Below are 13,396 nucleotides of genomic sequence, written 5' to 3'. Positions count from 1 at the left end.
GTTAGTAACACATTTAACTTGTTAGAAAGGAGTTTAATTTGACGATCGACCAATTATGTAATTGGACAGATATGTCATTTGCAATAAAGTAATATTGCATTACTTTTGTTTAAAAATATGAAGAAACACAGAAAAGTATGGCAGTGGAATAACTTTTATGAGTGATACCCACAATCGGCTACAGTCCCCATCAGTTCTTCTTGGACCTTAGTGGCTTTATCGTTAGTCCTTTCAAAAATGACAAAAAGTTCTCACTGAAAAGGTTTCAACTTTATACTAAATCCAAAAATAAGTAATTATGATTAAACTCCAAGCAATATACTTATGATCGTGTGAATGTTCATGTTTGAATACTAGCATGTTCGTGGCGGTAAAAAGTAAGTAAAGGATAATTTTCTGGGTAAAATATTTCGAAAAATAGAGACAATTCTATTAAAATATTATTGTAGACTTAGTTGACTAGGTAACCTTCATTTCCTTAAATATGTACAGCATTTACTTCAAAACATGAAAACATTATGCATAATTACTAAAGATTGATATTAGCAAATCCTTTGGTCAGTGGACTGTGATTAAAAAAAATAAATAAAAAGATTATTTTTCTGTTACATTGGAGTAACATGGTATGATTTAAGATTAACAAACTCTTCACTTGACAAACAAGTTGTTTCCCTTGGGTAAAGAGGTCTAGGCTCTATAATACAGGGCAAAAGCAAGTACCTCAATAAAAGAAAATAAGAGAAATACAATGCATACCCGAAGCTAATGATACCGCTTTTTTTGGACGGACGATTTTATTAATGATTTCCAAACTTATTTTTAAATATGTATAAATGTTTGTCTTGTTTTGGCTATACATGTGTATATGTTGTATTTTATATTCGTGCTTTGTTAATGTAAACGGGCACTTTTGTGCTGAATTAGTGATGGTATTTTTGCAATGTATTCTGCAAAGTATTTTTGAATGTGTACCTTTGCATGAAAAGAGTGCTAGAGAAATATTGCATACTACTGCTACTACTACTACTACTACTACTACTACTACTACTATTACTACCAATAGTAATAATAATAATAATAATGAATTATATAAATTAGCTCATCAAAACTTTGCCTATCCAGAAAATATTACAAAACAGCCTTTGATTATTACATAATTACCAGTATTTTTAAGTATTCCTTGTTGCAAAGTTTACTCTTTATTGTGCAGCCTAGTAATAACGTGTTTCTTTTGTGACTGTCCCCTTGAAATAGGTTTTGCCGTTTTTCACCCCTTGTGCTGCATGACCGTATTTAGAAAGACTGGTTTCTACATATTTGTCCGCGTTTAAGGTACTGATGGAAATTTACATGGAAACCTTTTAAATCGAATTAACCACACGGACACAAACATCATCATCACCTACACATTTTACACACTCTTACCAGATGCCCGAAATGATATAGTACTTGGAGGGGCACACCATAGTTCTTCCTCTGAAAATTGCCATGTGACCTATAACTGTGTCGCTTGAAGTCAAAATCAACAAAAAAATGTAAATGCACTGCTTAATATGGAGCTGATGAGGTGCTGTTTTGAACTTTATGTTTTGTATATTAACATACATATTATTCGTAATGCACAACCGGTTATATAAGGTTGCATCAAGGGCCATAACTAGTAACACAGCAGAAAGTATGCCATTGTTCTTACTGAAAAGTTGTCTTACAGTATTTTTACTTATCAAGTTAAAAATCTGCAACAATCCCCTTACTCCCTTCTTTTTCCTTTTTTCTATATTTCGCATAAAATTAAAATGTACTTGTTGGATTTTTAAAGCAACCCGTCTAAAATATTTTTTCCGTTACAGCTTCTTTTTGTTGTGGGCCTACTTTGCAATGCGTGGCTCTGTGGCTGTGTTTGTGGCGCCCCGTGCTTCCGAGAAATTTACCCTAATCTTTTATCTTTTGACTTAGGAAAACTAAATACTAAATTTGCAATGTTTTTTTTACTGCAAAGTTTATAAATGTTGAAGTTGTAACGACAAGTACTAGAGAAAATTCACAGTTCAAACAGATAAAACAAAAAAGGTTTTCTACCAAATTACTTTGAAAACTGGTGTGCACATTCAGAAGAAAAGATATTCAAACTTTTTTCATAGAGATTTAAAGGGGAAAACAAGACATGCCCCGACAGTCGTGTCCTTTACAACCCAAGGTAGCTTTCAACAGTAGAAGGTTGCTAATGAAAAAGAGTAGTTTTGGGGGAAATGGCGCTTATAAATGAAAGAAAAACGCCTGGTAGATTGTCACTCGGTGAGCATTCCAAGGTCTCACCAGATGTTTATGAGGCGTATTTTATTTTGTATCTCTGATAACTATGTTTTGTCTTATCAGAATAACTTGAACAATCGTGGTAAAAATTCATCAAAGAAATATTTGTTTATCTTTTTTTAAAAAAAAGGTTTAACAGTTTCAGAAAATAAGTTTTCACTTTGCGAAAGAGTGACCTCTCGGGTGGCTATGTTTCTTGACAAACGTGATCGATTTGAAAAGTTTATGAGACATTATTTACTAGAATTTTCTATTCTTATTCTAGCGACTGTGTTGTTTCACAAAGCGGAATACTGTGAATAATATTAGTTTGTTAATAGGTTAAAATATAAAATATAAAAGTAATAAAATGTCGATGTAAAGCAAATGATAACAGACATAAAATCAGTTCCTTGAAATATTATCACAGATATTGGGAGTGAAGATTTCTCCTGTGCCATGCTACACGGTGTTCAGCGGATGTACACTCATGCTTGTGTGTTTCATCTTAATTTGACGTGTTGCCTTCTTATACAGACAGACGGTCACGCACATGCTGGTTACGAACAGCACTCCAGAAACAAAGAGTACGAATGCCCACCAGGGTATAGACAGAGCTCCTATGTCGAGCATTGTCTGTTTATTTACTACTGCCCCATCCTTTAACTTGTCAAAAGCCGCTGTGTCAGTAGCACCTAAAATATTGAAAACAAAAAAGAAACATGTATTCATGATCAGTGTAAAGCTTACCGAAAGGGTGGTAAGTAAGTGAATTAAAAGTGTAATAAAAACATAGAAAGTAAAAAATATATCGTCCTAATGATACATGCCTTTGATATATAAGAGAATGTGCAATCTATCTAAAACAGTTTGATAATGAATGCAGTAGAATAATTGTGGGTATTATGTTTACTTCTGCCTATAAATGGGGAATGGTGTATAATGCACAGAAACATTGCTTAAAACTAGAGCTCGCAGAACATGAAATGTCCCCTTGATGCATTCAGTAATTACACAAGAAACAGAAATTATATGGTGACTGTACAAGAAAGTTCTACTGTTCTGGGTCAATGTGACCTTGACCTTTGACCTATTGACCTCAAAATCAGTAGGGGTCATTTGCTAGTCATCATCAACCTCCCCATAAATTTCGTAATCCTAGGCCTAAGCGTTCTCAAGTTATCGTCCTGAAATGGTTTAACTGTTTCGGGTCATTGTGACCTTGACCTCTGACCTACTGACCTCAAAATCAATAGGGGTCATTTGCTGGTCATGACCAACCTCCCTATCAACTTTCATGATCCTATGCCTAAGCGATCTTGAGTTATCATCCAGAAACCGTTTAACTGTTCCAGGTCACTGTGACCTTGACCTTAACTGATCTCAAGATCAATAGGGGTCATCTGCTGCTCATGATCAACCTCCCTATCAAGTTTCGTGATCCTCCAAGTGTTCTTAAAATATCGTCCGGAAACGTTTTAAATCCTTCGGGTCACTGAGACCTTGACCTTTGACCTACTGACCACAAAATCAATAAGGGCCATCTGCTGGTTATGACCAACCTCCCTATTAACTTTCATGATCGTAGACTTAAGCATTCTTAAGTTATCATATCCGGAAACCATTTCACTGTTCTTGGTCACTGTGAACTTGACCTTTGACCTATTGACCTCAAAATCAAAAGGGTTGCTTCTCAAGACCAGTCTTTCTATCAAGTTTTATGATCCTAGGCACAAGCATTCTTGAGTTATCATCCGGAAACTGTTTCTCATTTCTTGGTCACTGTGTCCTTGACCTTTGATCTATTGACCTCAATATCAATAGGGGTTATCTGCTGGTCATGACCAACCTCCCTCTCAACTTTCATGGTCCTAGGCCCAAGTGTTCTTGAGGTATCATCCGGAAACGGATTGGTCTACATACCGACAGACCGACGGACCGATAGACACCTGCAAAACAATATACCCCTCCTTCTTCGAAGTAGGTGGGCATAAAAAGGATATGAAAAATATATCTAAATTAACTTCGGTATAGGTGGTAGTAGAATCTGGGAAGGCAGGATGTGTATTGAAGGCAAGAGAAACCAACATATTTTAACATAACAAATGGTTTAGTATAAAAAAATACTTTAACAGGCAGCAGAAATGTGTAGAGAAGAGGGGATGCGACAATAAGACTACAATATGAGATATAAAGGTTTGAGAATGGAATGTCAAAAAAAGCATGTGTTTGTATGATGGGGTAGAAGATTGAGGAGGGCATCATAAATGCTTAGAAACAATAAGAGATATCAGATATAAATTAATACAAATTACAGGGGCCGTAAAAGGAGGGTGGGGGTAGAAGTTGGTGAGAAACATTTGGAGATATAAGAGCAAAAACGTAAGAAAGTTCATGGGTCGGCGTAACGGGAGGAGTGAATATAAGAAATACTAAGACACACTATAAAATTTAAGATATTAAAGGGTACAGGAATCGTTTTTGGATGTAATATGAATAGACCTTAGGGGGTATGATGAATACTAAAACGCAATATAAGATATAACTAAATTTCAGAGAAAGTTAAGTGCAGCTTAATAGCTTCCATAAAACTTTAAACAATACTAAACATTATTACAAATTTAAAATCTGAAACCAATGTCTTTTACATTCCAGCTTTGATGTTGGAGGAAGACCCCAGGTCCCCCTCCGTGCATTATTTCATCACGGGTGGGAACCTAAGTAGAAACGCCCCGAGTGAGGCTCGAACCCACATCTGTGGGGTGCAGGTGATTTGAAGTCAGCGACCTTAACTACTCGGTCACGGAGCCCCCACCCCCACCCCGATAATGAACCTGCCCCTTAACCATAGGATGTCTATCATAAGACCAATTCCAATGCCATGTATAATGATACAAGGCAGTAAGTAAAAAGATTTTGCGAAATAGAGAAGCTTGGAATAAAACGATAACCTTAAGTCTTCCAATGGAGTTAAAATGATAACAATTCTAGACAAAAAAGCTAAAACAAACATACGTGTTGACTCTACATCGAGTGATCCTGTAACTGATGTCGATGTAACTTTTAGTGACTTTGGTGTCATTGCTACAGTTGTAGATGCAGACACACCAGAAGCTTTGGTTGTTCTTGAAGGCCCAACTGATAGAAGAGAAGTTACAAAATATTATGTATTACTGAAAGTGATTAAAATGCTAGCATTATGGAGAGACATAATAAGTAAAAGCCAAACATCCCCAGTGGCTACACAGAAAACCTGTAACAGTAAAACATTCAGGTACGGCTATATAGCATCAACCTAAGCGTAACAAGAACCACGTAGATGATGAACTAGATATAAACATGGACATGCAGTAATAACTTAAACAATCTTCCATGTTGAACCTATACCTAACGGTCCTGAAATGAAAGTGTTTATGAGTTCTAATTTCGTTGACGCCGTATATGTTTCTATGGAAAACTCTTTTGTACTTAGTGCTGTCCTTGTTGATGAAGGAGAAGTCAGACTTTATGTAGGTATGACACCAGAAGTGATTAAGGTAGATAGATGAAAGATTTGTATCTAGATGTGTAAAATTGAAATCAAGTGCATCATAGGATTTGTTTATGTACAGTTGGATTGTCAAGTAATATCACATTGCCATGAAGTCACAGCTGGTAGAATTCTAAATTGCAATGATAGGAGAAAACTTGCTCTATGCTGCGTATCAACTTATTTGTCTCAGATAACAGGTCCTCAATATCTTGTTTTCGGTGAAGCGGATTTCAAAGATGAACATTTGAAATGATGTTAAAAGGGAGAGATACGTTGTAAGCAAAACAAATTTTTTAAATATTTGTCAGGCATTGCTTAATTTTCATTAACTGAAAGAAATGCAGAAATAGGCTTTTCATTCAAATTTCCTTCATCCTTTAGATAATGATAAAAAATCAAAATTGTAACATTTCAACAACATACCTGATAACAAACTTGTTGCATGTGCATTGCAAGAGCAATAATATCGAATGGACATGTCAGGGCATTGCTTTAAGGTATGGTCTAAAACTGTGCATATTACACCAACATGGATGTCGTAACAGGATGTAAAGTATTTCCCTTCGGCCGATGTTTGGTTTTTATTGAATGGTTCGCCATTGTTGTCTTTGCATTCAAACTTGGTGATACTTCCCACAGGGCAAAAATTAAGTAAATCGCTTTGCGAGACGACTTCCTTATCTTCTTTATGCGAAGGAGAAGGGTGGTTCTCATTTACCCACGGAGCCCAAGTATTGCAATTTTTTCTGGAACCTGTTACAGAGCGAACAATTCTCTTTTCGTTATTGTTTATGTGTCTGAAATACTTGCTGTCTGTAAAACTATCTCTTTCATAGCCTTTAAAATTAACTTCGTCGACACTTCCCGTAGACAACCTGAAAATAACGAAAATGCTATATATATACAAAGATTGTATTTTACTAAAGTTATAATCGATTTCACTTTTCTTATCTTATGACAAATAATTTCTTTAGTCACATACGTACTTTAATTAACTTTATAGTTATTTAAAGTATAGGCGTTAAATTGGTCTGCAAATAGCATTTTGCAGTTGACTACATACAATTTTGCCGCTAACTGTTTGAAATGTTTACGCCATGTTGCCGTTTGCGATTCACAGTTCATTTGATTACATATAATATAAAATACATGACAACTTATACCAAAAAGGTCCATTACACATAACTGTTGGCAATTTTCTCTATAATAAACTGTAAATTGTCATATATAAGGCCATGTGATACAGTCAATGCAGTTTTATGTTAAAGATCTTCTATAATATAGATAAGATCATCTCTTGATACTGCGAATTCATGTGATAGCTGATGTTCAAATAATTATTTGTACCACATGTGCTCTTTGTAACTAAGTTCATAGAGAGTTCTATTGTTCTCTTATATTGCCAGTGGAATTACCTTATCACAGCACATCTCCAAAAACCAAGACTGGCCGGGGTAAAACTCTTCTTATTTTTAATTTGTTGAAAGACTTGTTTAACATACCTGGCTCTTCTCTTATCATTCAGCAATAAAGCTTAAAAGAATTAAGTTAGTTTTATGCATACTATCAGCTGTAAATACAAAAATTAATTCTCTAAATCGAACAACTTCAACGTTACTTTAATATTTGCACGTTTCGGTCGCCATCATGTCAATTATTGAAAACGTATCTAAGTAAGTGTGCTTATTTTACCTATCAATGTAAATAAGTTATTTGTTTTCTTTTTAATATCTGAAAAGGTTATCCGAATAGTCTTATAACGAACAATGTTGAAAATTTATTGCGCCAAAGATCGGTAGGAATACTGACATTGTGCTTATCGGTGTCACGAAATGGATCAAAGAAACTGTTTTGTGATAGCAGAAATCGGCATGATGCATCCTCTCAGAGCACTAGCGCCCGTTAATGTATATTTCATTGACGCATACAATCGTTGTATTTGTCTGACTGCAGTTGGTAAAAGCACTAGGTAAATTACAGGAATACAATAAAATCTGTAAAAAGATCCTTTGGAAACAAATTGCAACCAAGAAGAATAATAGCAGACTCGGTTTGATTGGGTCTGTTCATAAGAGGTAATAAAATGTGCAACACCTATTACAGAAATGTTGAATGGACTCCATGATCCCAAAGGACCAGCCGAGCCATCATCTGTATCCAACAGCATGCACTATTCCATAATAAATGACGTTCACGCCTGTTTTTGGTCTCTAAACTCACGGCCATTCCTGATTTACACACATGTAGATATTTCAATGAAATCAAAATAATATTAGCGTAAAATGTATGAAAAAGTACAACAAAAACGGTTATATTTGTTATCTTACGACATCACTTTAAAGAACATATGCGGACACTTGCATGAGAACTTTTGGATATCAGATTGTTGAATATGACAAAAGATGTCAAGGCGTGCAAGAATTTCAAATCCATATGTCACAGAAAATCAATAAGAACCCAAAGTATTGTCTATTTCATATTCACATTTCTTTGAGTTATTTGGAACTATTTGGAAAATTATTTTATATTTAGCGCTGGTATCATGCTTTAAGGTGAAGCAAAACAATGTACACTCTCTGTTAGGGAACATTATGCATCTTGAAACGGGGCAGCGAGGTTTTGGAAGGAAGGCTTTAAATTTTCCGCTACAGCTACGTGTATTTTCGTAAGAAGAAAAGTGAGCACGAATTTTGATAAACCTGGATACTTTAAACAATCTTAAAAGAGGGTTACCCAAGAACCACTATATTTCTAAAATAATAACTTCAACTCATCAGTTTTTGTTGAGTTTTAGTCAACTAGATTTCTCAAGATTTTACAATAAATATATAAGTAATGTATATATACACATACGTAAAAGCAACCACCTCCCAATGCCACTATGACAACAACCAAGGTTTCTGACGAAGAGGAAATTTAACGCTCTTGGTAGAAACAGTTCAGTGAAAATATTTAATGATCAAGTCAGCGTTTAATAAGGAGCACATGTCGTTTGAAGCTCTTGCGGAATCTATATGCAGCCAAGCAGAACTGTTTGACCAAACTTTGAAGAGGACAACTTAAGGAACACCAGGTCCAAGTTAATTTATTTTTCAACACACACTTCCTGAGGAGTGTCATTTGACGAAATGATTGATAGACAACGACAAACGGACAGACAAACAAACGAAGAGTGATCACAATAGATCACCTTGAGTGACTGCGCTCTGGTGAGCCAAAAACCAACACACACTGACGACATCAAATGCAGAAAAGACAACGTGAAGAATAAAATGGCTGAGACTAAAAAATACACTGAAGAAAAGGGACCAGACTTAGAAGGAGGACATGTAAAAGGAAACCCTTTACCACAATTCTCATCAATCACTGTCTAAATGTAACGAATAATTTTTACAATGTCGACTGAAAAGAATTTATCTTTTCCCATGGCCGCCCATTTTATCCTTTTAAGACATGCTCATCGACGAATATCAGCTGTTATCTAGTAGAAGAGACCGATGTAATCCATCCGAAATTTTTACAATAATCTTTGTACTATTTTATATCAGTTACATATCAGCAGCTAAAGAATTTTAAGCTACCATATGTTTAAAGCTTTCTTTAATATGATTTTAAACGCATTAGTTTTCAAATTTTAAAATTGATATACTCATATTAGACTTAAATAGTTTTCATTTATTTGTTTACAAAGTAAGTCTAACTGATTTTAAACTCGATCGAAAGATGCCTTGTCTTAAAGAAGATTCACTAATCCACGAGTTTATTTCTTGTGATATAAAGAAAATGGTAACTGGAATATTGCAAAGTTTTGCTCCGTGTGCGTTGAAAGGTGCCTAGAGATCGCGTTTATCGGGATTTAGGTGTCAACGGCTGTCCATAAACCTTTTCTCTGTCAGATGAACACGAAAATATTTAAGTTAGTGTCTAAACTAATTTTCTTACCTGGCTATCCATCCAGCTACGATGGTTACAAAAACAAGGATGTCTGTAAATAAAAAAAAAATATTTGTCATGAATATAAAGTTTGTAGTTAAAACTTAATATCTCCTTCGCAAACCATGCTGGAAGATCGAAATAAAAAGGGTATAACTAAAAACGAATCATTTACTGTTTCAGTTTTGAATCGTTTCCATTATGAATCATTATCTTGACTTCAACTTCAGCTAAGGCTCTTCTAAACAAATATTTACTGGATTTTATATCATGCAAAAAATTTAACCCCCTTTTTATTGAAATTTTGAGCATTTACTCCTCCAATGACCAGTCAATATCACAAGCAATGCTATTGAACACACATTTTTATATAATGTTTTGATTATAAATTTGTAAGCTTATGAACTATATACATGATTCATCGAAATTTTTAATCCAGCACGTTAATGGCCTGACTTCCCGTGGTTTCAAGTAGACAATGTAATAATTTATTTCAATTTACAGTAGTGTGTGTCAATTTGCAATCGTTTAAATGCCGAGTATTGTAAGTAGTCGCCTACAGATAAGCGTGAAAGGTCTAGAGGTTTCTCCCGAGGAAGAAGCAGGGGAGGTCGGTGACGAAGTGCGGCCAAAGTTTTATCGCCCCAGATTACTGACGATAGAACTCATCGTAAGGGACGTCGTTTCCATGGCCGCGAACGCTTTTACTTTTCTGCACAGTTTTCAACTTCGACCTACCACTCCATAACAGGAGTATGCCTCCAGACTAGTGCCAAAAGTTACGTTATTGAAAATAAGTACACGCGTTGGTTGCTCACTGTTAAAAACATAAAACAAAAGGATTTGACAATCAGTGGAAAACTTGTTTAATATGCTGAATCCTTTCTATCACGTTTAGCTCTGAGTGAAAGAGTGCCGTAAAATAATAAATGGCGTTTTACTGTTTTCTCGAAACCTATTGACCTAAATAATTTTTTAAAATTCATTATTCTCATAGACCTTACATTTTCCATATTTTCGCCTTTTCTTGAAAAGTTCGTCTTACATTTAGGTGTGTATGATGACAGTCTGCTGTAATTAATGAACGAATGTGTATATAATAAACTAAAAATGCTCTAAACATTCGTTTTATTTTCTTTCTTTTGTCATTCGAAGAATAAAACTCTATCACTGGTTATGGGTGCCGAGTGAAATAGCAGGCTCTCGGGTTTGCCGTTACTTGGCTAAGCCTCGTTACCGCCTAAATAGTTACCCTCGAATTAGATATTTCAATCTGTCCCTTTTATAAATGAAAGATTCTTATAATCTGATTTGACATTGTGATTAAGACCTGGAAGCATGCCCCTTTTAAACAGAAATATCTAAACCTAAAGCAAATAAATTTTTTAATGTTCTCATTATTTCGACTGAAAAAAAGTATTAGTTTGCTTGAAAATTTGTATATTGCATTTACAATAAGTCATTACGTGTGCACAATATGACAAAGTTAATATGTGTTGTTTACTAAATTTTAATTCAGATGATATCTTTTCAATCTTGTGGGATCTAATATTCATTAAAACACTTTTAAAAGCTTTATGTAAAGAACACATTTTATATACAATTAACTTCCAGAAAGTGATAAGCAATTTTATGAAAATGTATGTTTGCAACTAAAGAAAAGGCAACACTTTTTACAAGAAATTAAAGATAATGTGTTAGTCATTCGTTAAAATGCAAATCAGAAAGCCGTATGGACTTAGGAATCTGCGCAGGAATAATTATGTGTACAATAAAGTTGCAAATATTTGTTTTACTGTTTTATCTAGGAGTCAGAAAATATCCTTATTTTGACATAATAGACAACGTCCAGATAGGCTTCTGTCATAATTGGTTGTTTATTTAGCTCCTTTATCGCTAATAGAGTTACATGATTCTTAATATGATTTCAAAGCTGAAAAATCCTTTTTAACATCAGAAAAAGTGGAACAACACGTCATTAATGAAAATGTTGCAGGCTACCGTCCACACATCCTCTAGCCCTGAGTTGAGCTAAACTCGACAAGTAAACATGTTACAAGTAACAAAATGCAATTTTGAGACACCTGCAGATGTATTCATACGGCAGTGTTCATGGAACCTTCAATGATACACAATATGCAATTCTGTAAAAAGCAGTTAAATAAGTTTTTTCTGAATTCTAGTTTAGATCTCGGGCAAACAGTTTTGACTATTGGCCGGCAAGTCATTCAATAAGTGATTTATCACATGACATCGGAAATGTATTTTAGTATATTTTCCTTCTTGTTTATCCGGTTAACCTAGCAAGTTTTCGTATTGAATATAGGGCGGTCATACAGCACAAACTATGGACTGGCAAAAAGTAGGCATGTATTAAGGTAGTTATGCATTTTGTCTACAATGTTGAATTTGATTAAATCTCAATTTTCAAAACTTCAGAATATACATAGAAAATTCAGCAAATAAAAAAAATGGAAGAAAGGGTCAGGTGCTTGGTTTTTTCTTTTTCTTTTTTTTTTTTTTTTTTTTTTCTTTTTTTTTTGTGCTAGACTGATTTGAAAAATTTGGACCTCACGCAATATTTTCATAATTGGAGTCTATGGGAAAATCACAACTTTCATAACATTTTCGCGAATAAAATTTTTCCACATATGTATAGGTGCGTGTTCTTATTTTTGAGATATTTGACCATGATTAAAGTGAACAGCACATTTCAAGCTAATTTTAAGACAATATTTTGAATTATATAACGTGCCAAATATTTTAATATCATATTTTAACTTTAGAAAGATAGTTACAGTGCCATTGTAAGAAAATCTACTCACGGGATGTCATTTATTCATAAATGTCTTTTATTTCCTTACTCCGAATCCAGACTTTATTCTACGTTTTCCGGATAAATGACGTTACGACATAACTTCCGGTTTATCAAACGTGCAGAACTACCTTAAGAATGAATATTTGACGTATAATCTATTAAATTATTTTATGAATTAATAATTTACAAATGGAAGTACCGTCTAAATTTTTAGAAATAAGAAACCAACATAAAGTGTTCTCCGGAAGGGTATGATACGTAAACATTTTCAATTTCCAGACAAAAGGATTAAAACTTCTAGTAAATTTATATACTGATGTGCATATCGGAGTTAATTAAAGTCATATACTGATGTACATGTCGGAGATTCAAACTATAAAAAAATATGTAACTATGTCTTGCTGGATCATAAATGTAATAAAAATCTGTAAATGTAACAATGTCAATACTTACTGTAAAATTCCATTCTATGTTCAGTTGCGGAGAATATTTCATATCTACTGCAAATTGTATAACATTTATGAATTGTACTTGCTGCACTTATGATTTAAAACGATTTTCTTCCAAAAATTATCATCAAAAATTAATTTAATATACCACGGTATACTATGAATTCAAATTTGAAATAAATTCAGAAACAAAATGAAATTTAAAAAAAAAAACGAAGACTAACAGACTTACATTTGCTCTCTATTACGAACATTTTAAATCTGGTCGACAGCGTTTTAAAATCAAACTGAAAACTGACATGAAATCAATCGCATTTTTACTCTTTGATTTTTATCAGCTTTCGGATTGTTGCATAATTCCTCGTTAACTAA

General features: G+C 34.1%; 1 protein-coding gene across 1 annotated transcript; it reads right to left on the bottom strand.

The window, feature by feature from the left end:
- LOC123545740 (uncharacterized) lies at positions 1 to 13,396 on the bottom strand. Its single transcript, XM_045332047.2, has 5 exons — positions 13,257 to 13,396; positions 9,767 to 9,809; positions 6,248 to 6,699; positions 5,308 to 5,430; positions 1 to 2,987 (listed from the first exon to the last, which is right to left on the bottom strand). Exons 1-5 carry the CDS (start codon positions 13,276 to 13,278, stop codon positions 2,755 to 2,757), a joined length of 873 nt encoding a protein of 290 aa, XP_045187982.2. The 5' UTR covers positions 13,279 to 13,396; the 3' UTR covers positions 1 to 2,754.

This window comes from Mercenaria mercenaria, chromosome 1 (genome assembly GCF_021730395.1).
Source record: "Mercenaria mercenaria strain notata chromosome 1, MADL_Memer_1, whole genome shotgun sequence".
NCBI classification, from domain to species: Eukaryota; Metazoa; Mollusca; class Bivalvia; order Venerida; family Veneridae; genus Mercenaria; species Mercenaria mercenaria.
The sequence above is the reverse complement of the archived record's forward strand: the minus strand, read 5'-3'. Positions and strand labels throughout refer to the sequence as shown.

What these genes read in the sequence shown, in the direction of transcription:
- LOC123545740 (XM_045332047.2), bottom strand. Translation starts at nt 13,278, where the DNA reads ATGTTCGTAATAGAGAGCAAAT. An exon ending in GTTCGTAATAGAGAGCAAAT is followed by an intron (nt 9,810 to 13,256) that starts GTAAGTCTGTTA and finishes TTTTATTTACAG; the next exon opens with ACATCCTTGTTTTTGTAACC. An exon ending in ACTCGATGTAGAGTCAACAC is followed by an intron (nt 2,988 to 5,307) that starts GTATGTTTGTTT and finishes TCAATATTTTAG; the next exon opens with GTGCTACTGACACAGCGGCT.